The sequence below is a fragment of the Ptychodera flava genome, chromosome 11 (assembly GCF_041260155.1).
Source record: "Ptychodera flava strain L36383 chromosome 11, AS_Pfla_20210202, whole genome shotgun sequence".
In the NCBI taxonomy this organism is placed as follows: domain Eukaryota; kingdom Metazoa; phylum Hemichordata; class Enteropneusta; family Ptychoderidae; genus Ptychodera; species Ptychodera flava.
The window spans coordinates 29,092,906-29,116,363 of record NC_091938.1 but is presented as its reverse complement, the minus strand read 5'-3'; the positions used below and the strand labels follow the sequence as shown (position 1 = coordinate 29,116,363).

Here is a 23,458-nt window from a genome sequence, read left to right as displayed (position 1 = left end):
GTCTTCTCATTGTAATTACAAAACATTACTATTAAAATGAATCAGAGGTATGGTCGGAAACAGGGTGTATCCTGCTTCAATCTTTTCAATTGATTTATTATTTTATTGCTTTTAGTGTCTTGTATCACATCATTTTTGATATCAAAGAAACTGGTAGTGTTAACTACAACAATAGTGATTTTTGTCTGATTCTTGCTCAGGGTAGAACAAAACTAAAAGAAATCTTTGCCATAAAGTACTGGTGAGCACCAAATTTGTCTCTGGAAGGTGTCTAAAGTGAACATGGACCCTGAGAGGTAGGGTAAAATACTGTCTTTGTTGTAACAATAATACTTATGATGTGTTCTTGTCTATCCTCTTTAATCATCTGCATGTAATGCATAAATGAAAAGTCTCTGGTAATATTTTCACAAATGTGATATTTTTTGCCATTTAGTAATTTTTTCTCTGGTCAAGGGGAAGGCTGTGAATACATTATGGACTGTTGTTCACGGCATAACTTCCTTCTGGTAAATCTGTAATGTAATTCATGTTAAGGAAAGTGATTTTTTTCTGTTCAGGTAAAATTCCCTTGAAGTGTACGCTGGAAAGTGCAAAAGTTGTTTTTCACAACCAACACGCGGCACATATTTTAGTAAGTACAGTTATGTCTGTGCTTTTTTACAATGCCATATACTGTTTCGCACCAAAGGCAGCTATGCAAACAAGATGGAAAGAAAATATGTATGTGATGTTGTCATGTGATAGTCATATGGTATAAGTAATCAAACTGACATAGCAGCAAAGGATATGAGCTTTTTATCTTGAAGATGACCCAGTAGCATCTTCAGTGGTGTGTACTGCGATAATGTACTGACACTTCCAATCATGATTACCTTGTACTTGGCTCTTGTCACTGCTACATTCAGGCGTCTAACATCTTCAAGAATGCCAAATCCCTTCAAAAAAATATTCAGGTTTATGAAAAATTGTAGAGAAAAAGTTACATACGAAAGCACTTCTACAGAGCAAAGAGCAGGACACAACTGTGTGTAGTACACAATTGTCAGTCAATACTTTCTTGTGAAGAAGTATGATAAATAACAGAGTTACAGCCCAAACAGAAACCTGAAGTTTTCGTGAAAGCAGTTGCATCACAGGTAAGTTACTGAACTGTCTGTCAAGACGGTACTGCTTAATGTTACTTTGAACTGACATGTATTTGCATCTTGAGTAAGTTCAAAATTCAGAATTTCAATTTTGTGAAAGAGTGGCATTTGGTGTTTCTGAAGTCAAAATATATCAACCCTTGACCTTTAGGTTTATCTGTAGCTATCAGGTTAAGTTGGTCAGTAAAGCATAGAATGTCCTGAATGATGTATTTAACAGATTTGACCATACCAGTATGAACATCCCAAAAAAATTGATATTAGCTTGTATCTCCTTATTAAAGACATACAGTATTAAGTAAATGTTTTGATTTTCACTGACTTTACCACCCAGCAAAAGTTTGTCACAGAAGTACTTGTCACAGTGATCTTGTGGGTACATTGGTTATTATACCAATCTTGAATAACTTGATTTGAAAAGGGTGTAACAAGAAAAACAAAAGTTTTGATTTCTTTACTGCAACAGAAGGATGGCGCTCTCTCTCACCTTAGTCACAGTTTCCTCCTCTTCTGAACTCCTTACAAACGAGACAATGATGACATCTTTGTCCCTTCCTTGGTATTTGTCAACTGTGTTCACTTCCAGTCGTTGATGATGGCCAAGGTTGGACATTTGACCTGATATCAGCTGACACTGCTGTCTGTACGGCGCTATCACACCAATGTCACTGAAATCACATCCAGTCTGAAAAAAAAGATGTTCACATTTGAGGTCAACTCATGAATCTAAATGTTGTCACCTCTAGGATGATACTCAATTGCAAAGGTCAGTGAATATACCTTCGTTTATACTAAGTAGAATTTTGTAAACTGCCAAACTTAACATTGATATGCCAGTAGTTGTAAACTGTGACCTTTATGAGTTCGAGACAATGCATCAAAAATCTGCATGTATCTTGACAGCATCCCCTTTATCCTGTAAAGTTCATACAACACCATCAGGTCAAGTTGAGTACAACCAGTGAGGCACAACTACTCCCATATATTCATTCAGACGTAAAACAGAATATCTGAAGGCCCCTGAATATACCTAGAGATACAACAAATATGATTTTTAGTGACCAAATTTCCTACAATATACCATGCATGTGGGTGAAAATACAAATAGATTTGACTCAATACTGCTTTTTACCGACTTGGCAGATGGGGAAGTGATACCCTTTACAGACTTGGCAGATGAGGAAGTGACACTGTCTGGTAACATTATGGACACAAAAGACATGTAATGGAACATACAATGGGGCACTCCAGTACAAAAACTGATGTCTTTTTCTTGAAGTCAAATTTTAAACAGTCTGCATAATGGCCAGTGAACTGGTGCATGCTGCCAAGGTTCATAAATTATTTCTGGCACACCTGATGAAACACAAGGCCACATTGTCCCCATGGTGGCAATCTCTTCTTGTCTCAGGATGCCTTTCATTGTGAGTGAATACAAAAATACCTCCTAAGATAATGTTGAATCATACTAAAATGCCAAGTATGGGCCCACTGTTGCTCAGTTACACTTTCTTGTGTTTCTCTCTGTATATAAAGGGAGTCCTGCAAGGGGACAGCTGTAATGTTACCATTTTTCATAACCAGTCTGCAAATGTAGCCAAACCTAAGCAAAATATACTGTTGTGCTTGTAACGCATGAAAATAGAGAAAACAGATATCTGATCCTCACCTTGTTGAGTGCCAACACCAAAAGACAGACGAGTTTGCATTCTGCTTGATTTAGCAAGCTATGGTGTACTGTTTGATGCCTTGCAGGTAGCTGTGGAAACAAGATTGGAAAAAAGAATGGTCAATATAATGCTGATTGGGTTTTTTAGTGTTTGTCTAAAACTGGGGAAAAGTAATTCTTGCAATAAAGTGTAGGAATTCTGACATATTTTGAATAATAAACTCAAGAATGGGATAAAGTGATCGAGAAATTAGGATGTAAAAGCACCCAGGCCTGCAGAGTTAACTCGATACCAGAGATCTGTTTATTTCAAGTTCAATGTCATACCTTGTCAGTGTTCAAGAAGCAAACAGGCACGTCAGGATCTATTGCTGCCGGTAGCCATGACAATGAGGGCAGCCTGTCAATACTGTCATGCTGAAATCAGAAACAGACACATCTGTGCATTATCTAATTGTCATCACCATTTTGAAAATACACCTATAAGTAGTGTAAGCCACTGACAATGGTGTGAAAATGCACCCATAATATTATCTGCTCTCACTAAATGTTTGAAAATGGAATTCATCCAACAGTTCTAGCAACAAATTTTGAATCTACACACTAGAAGTGCCAAAGCAACATATTTCACTCATCGACACCTGTGATAGACACTGTTACATGCAATTATATTACAAATAAATAGCCTCTTCAAAATTGAAATGAGACACTAATGTTTGACAATGTTCTATGGTCATACTTCACAGAGCATCATTACATGAGTTACTTTTGATTTCAAACCAACTTACTGAAAAAAACTGCAAAAGGATACAGCTGCAGATGAGTCTTTGAACCCCCTTTCTCACTCAATCTAAAAATCTAAAAATCTAGCAACATATCTGTATAATGATTGCAGTTTGACGGGAAAACAAATAACAGAAAACATCTAATCATTTTCTTAACAACATAGTTAATCCCAATCCATGGCCTTTTTGGGCCGGGGGTTTAAAATACATATGCAAAGACATGGACTTGTGCAAATTGAAAAAAAACACGCTCAGAGGAAAATTGATAATTTTAGTAGAAACCAATTGCAATATAAACATTTACTCACCTTTATATAGTTGCTATATTCCGGCAGACGCAATCGTCCCGTGGCAATTTTGTCATTTCCACATTTCAACTTCCCATCATATATTAAAGTGTTGCTGATCTCCATGATGCTAGAATTCATCCTGTATTGCATCCACAGGTCAGTTGTAGCGCCCTCATGGCAGGCTAGTCTCTGAAACAAACTCTCGTCCATTCCCATCTCCCTGGAAACAAACAATGGGAATGTGGAGCAAGTGAAAATGTGTCATGTGACCCCTTTGTGAAGAATGTCAACAACATGCATTGAAATGCACTTTTATGTGTACACTTTTTAGTCGATTTCCTTTCATGGTTTGGACAGAGAACTCTTCACCTAAAGGCAGAACGCGCCTCAGTGACAGATATTCCAGCTTTAAAATTTTGCTGATTATATTCTGATCTACCACTTGTGGCTCATTTTAAAGCTCTTGGTAAAAGAAAAGTTTTTACTGTGGTAGGTTTCAAAATTCAAAACACTTTTGTTTTATCTTACAGTTAATACAGGGATGGCAGCCATTTTCAATTTCAAAATTCAGGAAATCTTCGGCAATTTGTCTCTCTAGTTCTAAATTTTTGCACGGTGTTATTCTTGATTTGAAATGGTCAAAAGTTTCCTTAAGGAAAGTTTGAGCAAAAGTTGATGTCTTTCACTTTCAAAGTGCACATGACCTTAAAAGTTTCATTGTATTAATTAATTTTATTTTCATTCAGAGTTTCTTTTCATTCTATTGCTGCAGTCTTTTATTCAGACAAAAGAGGGAGGTGAAAGGTGATATTATTTGAATTCCTACATCTTGATTTTATCTGTGATCGACGTATTTCATATTTCATCTTCATTGATGGAATACCAACAATGGTACTGAGGAAAGAAATCAGAGAGCACAGACAAACATACCGGTAATTGTATGACACACATATTATCTGGTTATCTCTACACTGCAATGTTTGGGTCCACAGAAAGTGGTCTACATGTGTATGTAATTGCTTTAACCCATATTCTATAAGTTCATTAAATGTTCAAAAAGGATGTTACACTTATTTCTTGGACTTCAGTTCCAATTCTAACTGGGGCATTTCCCAGTTCCTGAAAATCTGCATTGACGATGTAATCAGATACCGTATAACTGTGCAACTTTTCACGTTATTTTCCAGGATGCAAAATATGGTTAAACGGGAAGAGAGTGTCATATACTAATACAAGTTACAACGGTTTGTGTTGAACTGTTGGCAATACAGGAAATAGACATACTGCATAACTTGAGGAGTTGCAGAAATATCAGTCAATAACAGAGAAATCAACTCTGCGAAAATTGAAACATTGTCTGGAAGGAAGCCACGCGTAGTCAAAACAACACCTTACATGTATGTCCACACACATCCCGCACACAACACGTCATTTGCAAGTGTTCTTTGTGCAGATCTGGTGATGTTGTTCTGGCTACGTCTGACCTTCTTCCAGACAATGTTTCAACTTTCGCAGAATTAATTTCTTTGTGATCTACTGATACTACCCATAGACCATAGCTACGCCTGACAGTGTTGGAAACTCATCAATTTATACAGTATATTTAGTCACTGTATTTTTAACGCAAACCACTGTATACATATATCTACATGCATGTTCAAGAACATTTTGAATATATAATCCTGAATCTGCATGTACGGTAAGTTATCATATCTTGTACATGTAAATAATTGATCTTACCTAGCCTTTTTACTCTTGACCAGCGGAGGCAACTGTCTGTGGTCTCCCACCAACACAAAGCGATCGGCACACAGCAGTGGACCTATACAAACCATCTGACCGATCTGTGACGCCTCATCCACTATGCAAACATCAAAACGTCGTCTGGTGAACAAAACGTGCTTGATCCCAAGACAGGTAGATGCTACAATGGGCTGAGATAAAGAGAAATTAGTGGATTACAGCTCCAGAGCCGTATAGGTTTTGGAATGAAAATTTGTGCAAGTCATACATTACACATCAAAATAACTCAATGTTTATTAAAATAACACTAACCTTGGATTTGTAGAGGCTTTCCAAATCTTCAACACTTCCACATTGCTTACTCAAAGTGTGATCACTGCAGTCTATCAGTTCACTGTGAATTTTATTGACCGCGCCAATTCTCAGAAAATCTAAGCCATGCTGTCAAAGAAATCATAAGGGCAAAAAGAAAGAATTTAAGGTAAATGCAGATGTAATTCCGAAATTCAGTGAAAAGAGTCTAGGCGTAGGAAATGATGTTGTTGAAGTACCAAACTAACATATGTTATCTCTGTACATATACAATTTGGTATTTTTTGTACTTGTTTGGAGAGAGTGCATGCTAATGATATCATCATTTTGCTGCTTAGCAACCACTATGGATTATAATTTAGAGAGAACGGCATTTTTTACACAAATATATACTCTAGCACTGCAAAGTTTTGTACTGACATGAGTGGAATAAATTTGGTAAGAAAACAAAATATTAATTCAGCAGGAATGTACAATTCAGGTTTGAACTAACAGGCATTTTAGCAGAATGATTCCTAGTGATTTTTCAAATTGACAACTTTCTGGAAGATTAATCAGAGGATATAATAAAGCACATCCATACTAAATTAGCACCACTTGGCAATCATTGCTGATTGGCCAATGTTTGTATCGTTGACACAAAGTGAAAGTAAAAAGGAAAGTAAAACACTATACTTACCTTCTTCAGTTTGAGTAATATATTATCAACAGCTGAGTGTGTATAACTAGTTAACAACACAGACATCTTGCAAGCAATCAGTACTCTGACAAGATTGACAATGGTTGTAGTTTTACCTGTGAACAGGAAACATAAAGTACAGTATTCTTATTAAAACTATATAACAATTAATCCTATGTTTAGCTATATTCACCTCAAATGACCTAACAGCCATTACTCAGACATGCCTAAACCAGTTTCTTACAGATTAGTTGAATTTTAACCTTTCAAGAGCCAGTACATGGCATACCTAATTCTGTCAACTTGGTAACCCTATGCCATTCATACTTATGTCTACTCATTTACAATCCAATCCAATATGGGCATCAGTCACAGACAGGTCCTTCGTACCCTCATTTCTTTTTTCACACGCATCATATCAACTTCAATTTAATTACTTCCACTGACAAATTCCCTATTACAAGCGGGGACTATGTCATTGTCAATGACTTGTTGATGATGGGTTTACCTTCCACACTAACCTGACAGTAATGAACAGAAACTCTGATGGAAGAAAAATAATCATGACACTCACCAGTTCCTGGCATCCCCACAATCAGGCTGTGTGTTTTACATCTCAATACATTGCAGATAGCTCTCTGCTGGTCACTGTTCGATGTCTTCAAAATTTCTTGTACTGGAACAGACAAGGATACTGTCATTGCATTGATATGGCACACGTACAATGGGAACTTTTGATAACTTGAGTTTCAGTCTACCATGTTGATTTTATAGTACATCCATTTCTCTTCTCTATTAATTAGAATCATTTTGAAATGTGAAATTTTATCAGAAACTGATAACACACAACAAAACTTGGTAACTTTGAAAACAATGGTATAAACTCTTAAAACTTGACTTGTACTTTCCATGAACTAAACAAAAGTTACTTTGAACTTAGAAAGTAAGTTTGCCATGCACTTTAATAAGTATTGTATCAAAAGAGGTCAGGTTTCTTACACTTTGCTTTGACAACCTAGGCTTATTTTGGAGGTGTAACTGCTGATAGAAATATTACTCAAACTTAGTGAATTGTTCGTTTGTTGATTGAACATACCTGTGTTGAGTTGATCAGCAGGTACAATGGATGATATGTCCTGGTCAGAGAAGTCTGGTGTCTTCAGTTTGATGATTAAATCACTCAGATTAACACTGTTAAATAATGAATAAATGACAGTATTATCTGTCCAGGCAAACTAACTGGACTGATTAAAGTCAATATTTAGTTTAAACAATCAAAATAATAACTAAATAAATTTATTAACCCTTCTCCTGCCAGACAGTAATAACTGTATCACTTCCCCATCAGCCAAGTCAGTAAAAAGCGGTATTGAGCCAAAACATGACGTATTTTCACCCACTTGGCTTGGTATGTTATAGCATCTTTTGTCCAAAAACAATCAACTTTACACACAGTATTATGTTTTCAACAGCCTTCAAATGTACAGTATTATGTTAAAATACATCATATGGAATACGTTGTGTTTCATTAATTTTAACCATCTTGACCTGGTTGGTGGTGAAATATGGACTTGGCAGGAAAAGGGTTAAACTGTGTGAGATCAATTTCAACTAACAAAAATTTCAGTTAAAAAACCTAAAGATAAAAGCTTACAATTTTTGATAATTGAAAAATTTGTTGTATTAGAATTAATCATTTACAACAAATTTGTCAATTATCAAAAATTGTGAGCTGTTTGATGTCTATTCACACTGCAGCACTAAAACTGTCCCATTCACCATTTTGAAAATGTACCAAAATTTCATGACAAATATTTAAGGACTGTATGTACTGTACACTATAAAAATGTATTTCAACATACAGTAGCATGTTCTTGTAATACCCGGTATATTCAAAAGTCTCCACAGGAAACTTTGGACTTTACACAAGGTAAGCTGCAGGAACATTTTTAGAAAGTTAATAGGGTTTGTACCAGTGGTTTTGCGATGATAAAAGTTGAGCCAGGTTGTTCAGACTGGTCGTCATGACGCTGAAGCCTTCATCTTTGTCTAATCGATACACTGTTGTTTCTCTGTCATAGAAGATGCCCAGATCCCTGAAAAAATATTCAATTACTGTGATTTTTCACATTTGGGAACTTTTTTGTGAGACACTGATCGCTGCTTATGCAAAGCTTTTTTCATTTCTTTCTTTCTTTGTTTGCCTGTTTGTTTGTTTGTTTTTTGTGTTTGTCATTTTAGAATGCAATTTGAGAAAAGATAAATTGAAAAAGCATATCAAAAAATAAATAGTGGTTGGTGTACACACAAAGTCAAGCCACTAATACAAAATCTAAATAATTTGACTTTGCTACAGCCTGTAGTTCTGACTTCCATGGCAACCTAACATAACACTACACTCAAGTCTCAATATGCCTTTATATTTTTTGGCAGAATACTTTATGAATATACTTTTTCATTATCAATTTGGCATAAGCCTGCTGCTTGGTGGAGCAAATTTAAATCTGTAAATGGTAGATAATTATACTGTGAGCACTAAGAGTTCAAATAAATCAGATGGTTCAATGAAAATCACCAATGTAATAGCAGCTTGATAGCTAGATAACTCAGGCTATTGTAATATTGGATTTTCAAATTATCATTATCCTTAGAAAGGATTAACATATTATGGGCTTGAATCCTCATAATGCATGAGCTGGTTTCCATGGTAATAAGTATTTGAATTAATTTGAATGGCAATAATTACATACTTCTCTGTCACTATGGTAATGGTTTTGTCATCAATATCCGTGACGATGCCGTAACACAAAGCAATTCTGCTGAGATCTTGCAAACTGATCACAAGTCTATCACCCACACCGATCCCGACACTGCTGATAGCTTGTGAACTTATCAACTGTGAACTGAAATAGAAAAAAAAAAAGTTTTTCTTGTAAAAAAATGCTACAAAATAAAATTATCGGTTACATGAGAAATGTATCTTTATAGCGGTATTGTATGTTCAACTACAGGGCATTACCTTGACTTAACATTTCATTGTATTTCTGGTTTGCTAATGGTGCTCTGATGTCTAGATAACTTATATAGCAAATTTATGATGAATCATAAGACTTAATCTTGTCTTGAAAATTTCTACAGATAAATTCTCCTGATAAAAAGATCAAGTAACAATTCATTTGTCATGTGAGTAATTTCATCAGTGCCTACACTACCTTAAAATCTAGTTTTCCTTTTTATAATGAAATTTTAAGGCCATATCTATATTTTCACATAGCCATGCTTTTCTGTCTTCACTACAGACCTTCATAAGTGTAGGTTTTTAAAACTCACCAAGATTGCTGGCCATGTCTACAAAATGTAGAGATATACTGTCCATCGATACTCTTGTTGACCGGTCCATACATCATCATGTCACCCATGCACTGACCACTGAGCTCTCTGAAATCCAATGTCACATGATCAAGCACTGAAGTCAAAGGTCACTCACAGCAAAATATGGAAACAAATAAATATAGTCAATTATATGCATTGCAGTGATTCAATGAAATTTGCAACTTGTCAAGACACACTTACAGATGTGTACTTATATAGATAGGATTTTTTGAGAAACAGAGCAAATAGAAATAGTACTGTTTGCAGTTACTGGTTTATTACCGTACAAATATAGCTGCATGTGCACCACATCATACACTGCAGAAAATGTGGACAAATTTTGTCAGGGTTGCATGTGTGGTTGTTGTTGCAGCTTGTAGTCTAAGCAGTACCGGTATATATACCAGGTATGTCTTTTAGTATACATTGTACAACTAGAAGTACTTTCATTGTCCTTGCTTGCTTATTTTCCAAATTGTTATCTAAAATGCCAACAAATGTTTACTTTTGCATATTAATGAGAGAACAATGACATCATTTGTGAACAGCCCAGTAGTTTGTAATCTTTTTGTGAGAGAAGTCACAGCAAGCAGAACAAACCAAAGCGGGCCTGTCTTTTATTCTGTTTCAATTATGTTGCATTCTGTTTCAAAGCAATAAATTTGAAATCTTTGGATCTTTCTGTCATAGGCTCAGAAATCACATATCACAGACAAGCTTAGCAAAGATCTATTTGTAATGTATCCAGTACCGATTGGTAGCTTTACAAGAATTGCCTATCTTTTAAATATCAGCTGACTTTACTTTCACAATAATGTAGCCTGAATTTTACTTTGGGATGTATGGTAACAATTCTCAGAGACAGGCTTTCGATGTTGACTGTTCAATTTTACCAGAAGAGGATTTATCTTCTGACGGCAAAATTAAACAGCTGACTGCGAGAAATAAGAAATTTTTTGCGCTACTTTACTGACAGGTATGAAGATTGGTGAACCAAGGACAGCATATCACCTACAATCAGAGCTGTACGAGTGAAAACTTTAAGAAATCTTCTTGACTTCAACAAACCTTTGTTGCGATGACTTGTTCCAAAATACACTCTTTTTCATGGAGGCCATCTCAAGTCGACATAGAGTATACCATTTCGTGAAATACTCCAGATGTACAGGGTCTAAATGTCCAACTTCATCCCATAATATCTGTTTGATTGCATCTGATACTGGAAGACTTTCCTTCTCAACAGTCCTGGATGAAAATATTACAAAGAAACAAACAAAATTTTCACTCTTTAGTAGAATTGCCTCTGGGACAGAAATTTGGACTCAAAAAATACTTTTTTTGGTTTTGAGCTCTTGGAGCAGGTGATGTTTTCATTGGCTCATTTTTGTGAAATTCAAAAATTTGGATGGCCTATATTTAATGGTGTTTTAAAATGCATCCCCTCTACAAAGCTACATCATTTCCTTGCATACAAATGAAGATATTTCTTTTGTTCCAACATACCTTTAAATCTTGTCACAGGCTTTGTCATAACAAATGACAAATGCTGAATGAAGGGTACAAAATAATGAAGGGTGATATGTTCAATATTCAACATAAAACAATTAATAGTAGTACTATATGTAGCTTCAACTGTAAGGAAAACATACCTGTAGACCAGGGCACATTTCTGAAGCTGTGGGCATCGACGGCAGGTGAAATCATCTTCAATCATTTCTGGGAATGATTCGGAATTGACATCATTGTCAATTCCTTTGTTTAAGTAGTATGCCAACTTATTCCGAAGATTCAACAATTCTACCAAGACACAAAGAAATGTGGAAAAATCAGGTGAAGATAAGTGTTACGTTCTTTCCTCATAATAATATTGATGTTGTTTGATTTCTTTCTAATTTTAGAGTTATATTTTTGTTCTGGTTGACATAATCAGGATAAATTCATACATGTATAATGTGGTGTACCTTAAATATTGGGGGGATATTTTTTATTTACAGCACTTTTTGGTCATCTTGCAATATAATGTGTGAGTAAATTCAGTTGTCCAAAAGTCTGTGACCAGAAAATACAAACTGCCAGGCCAGCAATCTACACTGCAGGACTAGCAAACTAGATTGAAAGGCTGGAAAACCAGAATAAAGGACTACAAACTGGATAAGCAACTGGACTGCCAGACTTACAACAATGATACAGGTCCTGAAACCATCAAATACTGAACGGTTTCTCTCAACCCTGCAAGCACACTTGTATTATAAAATTTTGTACACTCTCCTTGCCAACTAATCATGTCATTACAGCTCAAGGATGACAAGACATATAGGAGTTTTGTGGTCGTGAAAATATAATGAAGAAGTTCAAACCATCAACTCGTATGTACCTCTTTTATCCATGTGGTTTGCCGGAACTGACATCATAGAGCCATTTTTCAGATAGAGTAACAATCCAAGGCCACTGTCAGGTGTTATCACCTCTGATAACATTAAACTGTATAAGATCAACTGCAAGAAACACATAGTAAAAACAATGAACAGGAATAGTAAATTACTTCCTACACAACCTATCACAGAATTCTGTATTTAATTTGTCAGCATTTTTGCTGTGGAATCTCTGGCATTTTGGTTAGTTGGGGTGTCATCAATGACAGTAAAACATCGCAGAACAGACCAACATAGAATAATTGTCACTGCAGGCCATCTGTAAGGTTATCTAAGTAATAAAGCATTTGAAAACATACAAAAGTTTATTCAAACTGTGAACCAAATAGAGCTGGTTGAGATGCAAAGTTTTGTGAAAGTTTGAATGTCTGTTGGATGACACTGACAAGCATAAAGTCTATGTGATGTGTACAGCTTAACATGACTTGTTATGTATGGTATAGATCAGTTTTAAGTTGTTTCATGTGACTCGTAAGGCCTTTGGAAAGTATCTTTCTGTTACCATGGCCTAGTTTCAGAGAACCGCATATTCCAGCCAAATCATGGGTTCCAGGGTTCATTGTACCACCCTTCTGTTTTGGAGCAATCTATATTAATAACTGTACAAAAGAATACCTTTCCACGACAAATGAATTTGCAAATTATGCAGCATTATGTAAATTGGTCACCCCTTTGTTTTTTCAAGCCATGGTGAACACTGCAGAGAATACTTTATATTCAAAAGATGTCCAAATTGAATTGGTATAGAGTGATATAGGAATTGCTGTTTTGAATTATTAATGTAAACATATGAAGATTAAAGTTGTATACTGTACACATATCAGATATCATCATGTTGTTAAAAACCGTTACAGACCACACATGAAGAATCAAACACATACTTGACTTCTGTGTTCCACTGAGTTTGTTGGTTTGCCAGTCTTTAACTCCAATGGTAGAACATATGTATCTGTCCTACGGTTGGTTCTATCTTCTCCATGGATCTATAAAAATTGGAAGGAAAAAGACTTGTTTGTTGAGGTATCTGCTTCATACAACTCCAATGTCATGTTAAGGAATACAAACAGCAAAGAATTGTGTACACACAACTACAGGGTTCATCCATTTGCACTATTAGTAGTAGTATAGGGCGCCCTTAATAACGACAGGAAAATTTAGGACCGTCACCAGCATGTTTCAGGTGGCTATGCATGGAACAAATGGCAAATGAAAAATATTCAAGCTAAAATTTTCATGTGAATAAGCTACAATGATACTAAAAGTAGGCCCCATTTCAGAACATTATCGACTGATAAAAAGTTTAGAACCTTGCCACACAGAATGGCTGTACAGAGTGAAGCTTGGTAGAAATGTACTTCAATGAAATAGCTGAGTATTGAGGTATTTTAAACTGTACAAAATTGTTTCATATGATGATATAAATTCCAATGTGGCTTGACTTCTGACCCTATCTGCTTTGTAGACTCACCTTAACTTCAGCTGTGATGTCAATCTTTCCTTTGATACCCCACTGTGGACTCCATATGTTATCTTCTATGTCACGGATATCAGACACACAGATCTTGTGAGGCTTTGACTTGTTCTCACCAGGACTGAAGGAGGAAAACCCATGATTTTCATGGAAAGTATGTCAGTCACTAGGTTTGACAGTAAAAGTAGCAGAAGTTAATGAATTGGTAAAATAGTACACAATCTATTTTAAAGATTTTGAGGATGTAGGTAGCACAATAAGATCAACTGTGTGTAATATATGAGTGTAAACTTTGATGACCAAGTTTCCTTAATTAGTTGGATGACAGACTGAACAAAAAATGCACAAAAATATTTGTCAGTAAAGATGGCTGTACACTGAGAACAAAAGGGATCATAACCTGTGAATGCAGAAAAAAGTGTTAAAGATAGGTGTAATAAAAAACAGTCAGTGAAATCAGCAACCATAAACTAAACAACTGTTTACAAAGTACATGAAACCCAGTTGAGTATCTATTTAAATTGTCACTTCAGTATGCACATACATGTACAACAACATAAAGACACTATCATGATATATTCATGATAAAAGTATATGACTGAACACACTTACAATTTTATATCTAATTTTGCTCTTTGTGCTGGACTTGACTGTAGATAGGTCTTGGCCCACTGCTCAATTGGTATCAGGTAGGGTTCAACAATGTCCAACATGTCAGATTCTTGTATTCCAAGAATGTACCTGTGAAAGTTGTGATAATTAAGAGATTAGGATATCAAATTGTGAATATTCACCCTTTATGAGTCATTACCAATGCACACCTAAAATAATACGAATTCACAGCCTTCATCAGAGTACAATTCAGGATCAGATGATTAAAGGGAGTAATTACATTCCAGTAGCCCATTGCAATGACAGCGCGTTTTTACCACTTAACTTTTTATCAATCAATTTACGGAATATTTGACACTTGTGACACAGTGACAAATCTGATAAATGGTTAACTTGCGATGAACTCACCAAACCGTTACAAAATGCATTAACCAGGGTTGTCCACAAGGCAATTTTCAGGGGTGGGCCACCCATCTGTTTTTTTTAATAGTCTATTCAGTTCAAAAGAATACATGTTCACAACAAAAGAATATGTACTCTTGTGTAAATTGGCCACCCCTCTTTTTTCAAGCTGTGGAGAACACTGATTGACAATCTCAATAAAGATTTTTTACCAATTCTGAAATGTATGCCAAATTGAATTTTGACATCACCTTTGATCACTTTCACCTGCATAGTATTTGTTTTTTGTCATTTCCAGCTCACTCTGAATATATAACTCAGTATTGTTGTCACAACAGTTCATAGATTGTGTACACCGGAAACTGGCGTAATGTTAGTGTTACCAATACTTCACTGCAGATGTCACTTATTCGGCGTTGTCTTACCATAGTACTTACATGTTGTTCAAATGTGGTTGCTTGGCAATTGTTGTCATGACAATATTCTGCAAGGCTTGCATACTGAAACTTCTTGTAACAATGGCCTACAAGAAAAATCATTTGAAGAAAAACTACTGTACATTCAAGATGACTTTTTGTATAGCAAGTAAAAGACTGCTTTTCAAATATTCAGATTTATATTCCTTGATAAACTCCAGATAAAAATTCACAAATTCATGACCCTACTTGTGTACATCGGCTGAAATCATCAAACATGCAACAGAGGATCCATTTTGTAAATATGGATAGGGACTTGTGAATGCCTTGCTAGAGTTTTGAAGGATACTGAATAATAGCCATTAACTGTCCCTACATAAAACTGCCCCGACAAACAATTGAGAAGTCAGTCACACTGTACTGTCTTCTTATATTGCGTGTATTACAAACACTCTTTTTTGTGAATTCGTTTTGTGACTACAATATCAAAGTACATGTACATAGGCCGTAACCGTAAACTTCCACATGTAGCATGGTCTCTCAAAGTTTCACACATTGTCACCCTTTGAGCATGTTCTTTGAGAATTACAATACACTTACAATGTACTTAGTATGTGTTAAACATTCACACAAACACAATGTGTGTGTCATATCTGTGTATGTATGTCACATAGTTACGTCTTACCTGTTGAAACACTTCATGAAGGAGGGTACCGCAGGCCATGGCTTTGCTGCTGAAGTCAGAACCCTGAATGCACAAAAAAACAATGCACTGTTGACAATTACACCTTCACAGTTCTTACATTGCTAACAATCTGCCATAATGTACATGTCATTTAGGCTGTGATTCACTAGCAATGATGGAAGTGTGGCTATGACAATGCATCTGATAAAAGTTATTTGGATGGCTTTCTGTTAGAATAAATAGGTTTTAATTTACTAATATTTTTTCAGCATTTAAGGTAGAATGTGCCTCTGGGACAGATATTTGGACTCCCAAACTTTTCTAATTCTTTTCCGATCTACCACTTGTGGAGGCTTATTTTTTAGCTCGTGGAATAAGAAGAGTTTTCACAGTCTTAGTTGTTTCGAAAATTGAATTTTTTTTCCTCCATGGAGTTAACACAGGGATGGCAGCCATTTTGAATTTCAAATACAGGTAAATCTTGGGTAATATGTTTCTCTTGTACCCAAATTTGAATGGTGACCCCGATTTTTATTCTTGATTTTGGAAGAGAATGATTGAAATATTCCTTGAGGAAAGTTTGAGCAAAAGTTTTAGCCTTTCGCTTTCGAGGTGCATACTACTTTCATACAAGAATATGGTCATGAGACAAATACACAGTAACACAAATGCTATTGCTTACCTTAAAAATTTCATTGAGAACTGACCTGCGATAATACAGAATAAAATATTATGAATATCAACACTTTGCAAACTCGCAACTTCCTAGGTTTTAACATACGAAATATTTCATTCACATTTGAGTGCACTTCTAGTAATAAAAGTATGAAAAATAGAATCTTTAGAAGAAAAAAATTTTATGAGAAACCATTCCATGGTGTAAAGTGTGGCCTAAATACTGCCCTAAAAGTGTAAATGCTTTCTTACTACTGTAAATAAACTGGAAATAGCAAACTAGAAATAGCATGATAGTAAATTTTGAATACCATATCTGAATGACAGAGCATGTTATTGCAACGTATATGATTTGTCCCCACATCTTCACACGGGAATTCTCTTAGATGTACCAATCACGGGCAGATGACGTACAGTTGAGAACACTGGAATATTGTTCATTACCTTCTGGCACATCTGATACTTGATGCAATGTTGGTACCAGTGAGCAGCAAGTCAGGTTCAACCAGTATGAAGTTCCTCTCTTGGTCTACAATACATGTATCAGTTGTATCAAAATCTCCATGGACAGAAACAGTGCTGCCAATATCAACCAATGTGCTGGACCTAGCAAAAATCAGATATTACCAGTGCTACATATGTAATATACTGCTTGCACCTGATACATGTACATGTACCTTCAATACACACAATCAATGCAATATTTCAACACATAGGGTGTTACATGTTTGTGTGGATGTAGCAACACTTAAGAATGATACAAATACAAAAATTCTACACCCCAAGTGAGTTGAATTTCATTCTTCCAACTTTCTATTTTCATTTCATAGCATTGGATGAAATTAAGACAATATCTTATTCAACTACAATGGTCAATCAATGGCTCCTGGATCACAAAACAAATCCAAACGCCATACTCTTTCATATCCCTGACAGTGACACACTCCATAAACTCTGTACAAGTTTCATCGGCCCAACCCAAGTCTTAAAAGATACTGTAAAAGGCATGATGGAAATTTGCCATACCATATTCCTTTCAAGATCACTTTCTTCTCAGTAATTGTATCATGATGAGTTGACGAAACTGTTAGAGTCAGCTGACTGCAACAAAAGAAATCAAAGTATACATGTCATTTCAACCTCGGCAGCCTAATAAACTTTCAAATTCTAATTTCAACTGAGTATACAATGTACAGGTATGTGTACATAAGCCTGAACATTACTAATTTCTTCTGCAGTATGCCGTTCCATGATACATAGAATGCATTTCACTGAACCTAAAAGGTTACCGATTGAAATATGTTAATCAATTTATCAATATTAACCTTTTCACTACCATGGTTTCACCCAAACTCATTGTTATCAATGGTGTGTGGACCAGTTTATATGGAATCCGGGGGTGAACAGGTTAAGGAGCATAGATCCTTACTTGTGCATGTGCTAATTTTTTTAGGTCTACAATGATTGTAAAGAATGCCATCTTTGGTTTTCATTCATTATAAGTGAGGCATCAAGTTTTGAATGCAACTCAGTGCAAATCAAAATTATTCTGCTCAGCATTGATGAAAACGCATAAGTCCAAGAGTTGCAAATTTGCGGGATGTAATCATGTTGTATCCAAAAAATGAGACAAGATACACTGATATGTTGTCTTGTTCAGATTCTATCAGTCATTTTCACCCAAAAGATAGTCATATGTGGTTGATGGCCAGGTACAGCAGTAAAACAACTTACTCGCATTGTAAACATATACATAAGATTCACCTACATGTATCTAGACATTCTTTCTACCTTATACTTTGTAATTACCCTGGTTTGTATTCACTCTGCATCACTTTGTAACGATTTTGAAGAAATGCTGGTTTCTGACTTTGGCTCCAGATGTGTGCACTTGAGTTCAACAGACTATGGTTTGCCTTTATGTAAGGGAGGAATTGAAAAGAAAAATCAAAATGCAATTGAAAATTATCAATGTGTTGACTTGCTTGTCACTCACTTGCAGATGAACTTTTAACACTAGAGTAACATTCACAATAACATGTAAGTCAATGCTTTTTTTTTCTCCAAAGTCATTTATGATGGCAACTTCTACTTGCTTAGAGTATTCTGAAATTAAGATAAAAACCTGTGTTTTTTGCCAGTATCTAGGAACGATTCATATTCAAAAGCGGTTGCCAGTAAATTTTACTGCTGTTCTCAGATGCTATACAAGTTATCCTTGGTTCATCAGTAATCATGTTCGGGGATGACAGCAAGTTTCAACAACCATCTATATATTGTAGATTCCAAAACTTTTGCAAAAGCATGGGCCTCAGCTATCAAGTAAATGGTTAGGGAAACTAGGTAATATTTCTGACGCCTACTTAGATGATAGCCATGACATACAAAGGCCAAGGGAAGAAGAGTAAAATTTACTAGCCAATCACAATGTACAAAAACACTGACAATATTTTTTTAAACCGCTCTTTAGCTCTGCTCATTTTCCAAATAACAGGAGTTTTCTGTCTCAGTACCTGTTGTTTGTCAGGTGTTGTATTATTGCTCTCTAGTCCATCCATATCCAGGGCTGCAAGCATTGACTCATTCAACGAACCCCAGATCTCAGAGATGCTACTCTCTGTCGACTGCTGAGACAACAGTTGACCCTGATCTAAACTGTTTTCATCAGTGGTTTCCAAGGAATCACAGTTGTCATGGTGATAGGAAGTGCCATCATGCTGATCAGTGCTGCCTCCAGAGTCCAGACTGTGACTTGTGTCAGTGACTGGATGAGACGGGTCTCCTGCTTCAATGAATGGTTCCTTCCCTTCTTCAATATTATCTGAGACATTCATTTCTTGCAAAAGAGACCGCACTGACTGTCGCTTTCTTGCACGCTGTGAGTCTTGGCATGGTGACTGTGACTCCATCGCTGCTTTCTTTTTGCAAGGTGAAATGCCACCCATTGGAGATCTCTTGCCAAGAATTGTACCAGTCCAAGATACATACTTATGTTTGTTTTGTCCCGAAATGTTTCTTTTTCTTCCCGGAGTGATTTTCTTCTTTATTTTCACAGACTTCCATTTGAATTCAGGAGTGTTACTTTTTAAAGGACTGTTTTTCATCAAGTACCCCATGCCCTCTAACTCTTCCATTACCTCACCAGTCATACTGGTATCCATGGCGACATCACCTGAATTATGTCCACCATGTTCGGGTAAATCCAGATTCCCTTTCTCAGATTTGGAATTTCCACAATCTTCCTCCATGGGAATAACACAAACATCGTTCTCATCTTCTGTCAAACCATTCACCTTTTCTGTCAATGTCTTACTACTTTGGAAGGCAGGAACCTGGTTTTCTTGGTCTGCCTCATGAATGCTGTGTTCTGAAAACTCAGAATTTGCAGTCGCTGATTTGACATTTTTGGAACGACTCAGTTTTGATTTAAACGATACACTACCGCTCCACTTTTTCATATCATACATCAATGGCGCCTGTTGCGGTTTCACATGTGAGATCTTATCTTCCCTTTGTCTCCCTAAATCTGTTAAGCTGAAAGGATTATGAGTCCGTTCCTGTTTGTTTGAAACATGCATATTACCTGACATCTGTTTGAATTTATTGATAGACCTTTTTTCAGAGGGTGTGCATGGTATGCAGTCGTCATCCAGTGATGTAGATTCCTCTCCAGCAATAGAATCATCCAGAGGGGTGGCTTTCCCCTCAATAATGGAATGATCCACTTTGTTACCACTAACTTCCTCCTTGTCTGGGGTTTCTGGTACAGAGATTGTAGAAGTTTCATTCTCAAAGTGCTGAGGAATTTTATTGGTCGGTTCTTGAGTTTTCTTTAGAGCATCTTTGAAGTCTTCATCAGCTTCTTGATCTTTTGTCTTTGTTTTACAGTCTGGTAGCACAGCTTTGACTAAAAATATATTGACATTGTCATTTAAGTTCATCTTGCGATCATTTTCATGGCAGTGCATTTATGCATTAGAAATGACTTTGCAATGGGTGATGCAGAATGTAATACATGTATGTACGTAAACAGATGATTTTGCCAAAATTACTTGTAACTACCATCTTCATATGCATGACAACAGTAGCCAATCTTATGATTTTCATGATATACTGTACAAAAGTTTAGCTGTAGGATATAAGGATAAGTGTGATATAATCTTCTGTTTAAAAATATCTTTGTAGTGTTTTTATAATTTACATTTAAGTGCCTGTAAACATCTGGGTTTCAAAGATGTGCTACTTAGAAAAAAATTAGCCTTTCAAAGACTTTGTTTGTAAGTACTAATACTTTCTGTCAACTGATAAACATGATTACACTACTCTGTATTTGAAAATTTCATTTCAACGAAATCTAAATTGTTCAACGTACCAGTAATTTGTTCAGATCTTGATATTCCACAAACTGATGTCTGGTTTGTGGATTTTAAGGTCTCCAAACTACATGGTGGCTTGAGTGAAGTCTTTGTTTTGATGCCAGGATTTGAAATCTTCAAAACTTTACCTTCTTTCTGTCCTTTGAGGCAAGCTGAAATGATCATTTATTAACAACATGTTGATATCAATAATAATTTTCTGTTAATCTTTTCGATGGTATCAAGTAATCTTGTTCTATCTCGATAGAGGTTGCAATAAAAAGTGGACGTTTTCTTCACAGAAATAATGTTTCAGCAAAAACTGTATCTCGTGATTATTGATAACTCCAGTGGTATGACAAGTTGGGGATTTCAAAAGTTAACACTACATATATACATCATGTCTATTAAAGGTATACAGTCACCTGTAATCTAAATATGCCCATATATGGTCAAAGGGGCATTCCTTGGTATTCAAAATGCCCATTTGAGGGCTGTTTTTTTAAAAGCGGTCACCCGCTTAAAATATGTGATTGGTTAGATTTTCTCTTTCCATGGTAACTGTAGCAAAATTGGAACAGGTGACAGTATACCTTTAATGACATTACCTGAATTTGATGGCTTGCCAAGTGTTGTAAACAGTTTGCTTGATGGCTTCGGTTCATCCTTCTACAGAAAGTATGGATCAGCATTAATAAAATCTCAATAAAGAAACACATTTGTGAATACTTTGTATAAACTGCATTCTGTAAAGAACTTCCATTGAATATAGAACAGGAAAATACAATTTGATGGTGTAACAACACACTTCAGAAGTGTGATAGAGCAATCAGAAACAACCGTCATCCATACATGTAACACCAGGAGAGATCCAGTTCAGTTGGTGGTTAGGGCTGTATTGAAAAATACTTCCAAAGAGGCACTTTGTCTCAAAACTGAAAATGTTCAAAAACTTTTATTAGGTCACACAAAGTTTCAAAATTCAAGTAGAGAGATTTCAAATTTGCATCTAATTCAAGCAGAGAAATTTCAAAGTTCGTATCTGAAAAGAGAAAATGTCGCTCTTTTAAATATTTACATTCACAACACTTGATAATAAGTGAAATTTATCTTGGACCAAGAACTTGCAACAGTTACAATTAATCTTTTGTCAGAAGGAAATTTGGATACTGAAGTTATCTGCTCACTCTATCTTTCGCATACTATTGTAATTTGAAATGTGAAATTTTGATTTCAGTTTCTTATGATGAGCATTATTTATATCAAGTTATAATAATGTCTATTTGCTTTGCAAACACTTGTATTAAATGAGTATTGCACCTGTAAACAGCTGACAAAACACTTACCTTCTTCCCGAAGTATTGCAAAATTGAAGAATTATTGCTTACTGGCTGTTTTGATTTCTGTTTGAAAAAGAAGTGAACAAACACCTATGATTGAACTGACATAAATTTTTAAACTCATTTTGGAATGATGCATACAATATGTGTACATGTATGTGTATACAAATGTGTGTGTGTGGATATATATATATATACACACAAATGTGCGTGTGTGGATATATATAATATATATATATATATATAATATATATATATATATATATATATATAATATATATATATATATATATATATATATATATATATATGGTAAAAGCAAAGAATTATAAACAACAAACCAAATTACATCAAATACAAAGTATATGTTGTCTCTCAAGAACAAGGTCCTTGTCCTTGAGAGACAATAATTACTTTGCACTTGAAGTAATTTGTGTGTGTGTGTATATATATATATATATATATATATATATATATATATATATATATATATATATATATATATATATATATATATATATATATATATATATATATATATATACACATGTGTGGATTGTAGCTCTACTGGTGAGCGAGGTCGCAAAAACCAAAACTCACCAACCGCCTCACCGCAGAGCTACAATTTTGTAGCTGGGGCTGTACAATAGTCTTGACTTCCGAACATTGCCAGTATTGTACAGTTTGCTGTTACTAAAAGTAATGCCTAGTACGTAGTTAAACTCGGTTCATGAAACTGGACGGCAGCTTGAGGAATGACATCCGAATGTCAAATATGGCTAACTTACCGTGCCTGTGGAAGCGGGCCCTTTTCGTTTATCGCTCTTGACCATCGCGCAAAGTTTCGCCTCGGCGTAACTTGAGGTAAACGAAAATTATTATTACAGATGTCTATCTCATTTTAAAAATGCACTTAAAGCTATCATATGGCCGCTGCCTAAGTACAAAAAGACGGGACATCAGAACGGTTTTCGACGGAGATGTTTCCACTTGGCTTGCTGCTCGACGTGTAAACACTATCTCAAACCCTCCCGCCATCAACGTATGACCTGTGACCCTTAGTTGGTCTGCC

At 35.6% G+C, this 23,458-nt stretch overlaps 1 protein-coding gene across 1 annotated transcript; it reads right to left on the bottom strand.

Annotated features, from left to right (window-relative positions):
* Nucleotides 1–674: 674 nt before the first annotated feature.
* LOC139144027 (DNA replication ATP-dependent helicase/nuclease DNA2-like) lies at nucleotides 675–23,425 on the bottom strand. Its single transcript, XM_070714673.1, has 30 exons — nucleotides 23,175–23,425; nucleotides 22,393–22,449; nucleotides 21,655–21,715; nucleotides 21,064–21,219; nucleotides 19,205–20,598; nucleotides 18,501–18,607; nucleotides 17,718–17,792; nucleotides 17,136–17,297; nucleotides 16,699–16,723; nucleotides 16,017–16,079; nucleotides 15,353–15,438; nucleotides 14,514–14,642; nucleotides 13,899–14,022; nucleotides 13,312–13,413; nucleotides 12,373–12,493; nucleotides 11,648–11,795; nucleotides 11,067–11,243; nucleotides 9,957–10,064; nucleotides 9,377–9,529; nucleotides 8,600–8,722; nucleotides 7,723–7,817; nucleotides 7,201–7,302; nucleotides 6,627–6,742; nucleotides 5,948–6,076; nucleotides 5,633–5,826; nucleotides 3,911–4,112; nucleotides 3,145–3,234; nucleotides 2,818–2,907; nucleotides 1,636–1,833; nucleotides 675–938 (listed from the first exon to the last, which is right to left on the bottom strand). The coding sequence occupies exons 1-30, from the start codon at nucleotides 23,217–23,219 to the stop codon at nucleotides 765–767; spliced, it is 4,806 nt and encodes a 1,601-aa protein (XP_070570774.1). The 5' UTR covers nucleotides 23,220–23,425; the 3' UTR covers nucleotides 675–764.
* Nucleotides 23,426–23,458: the final 33 nt, after the last annotated feature.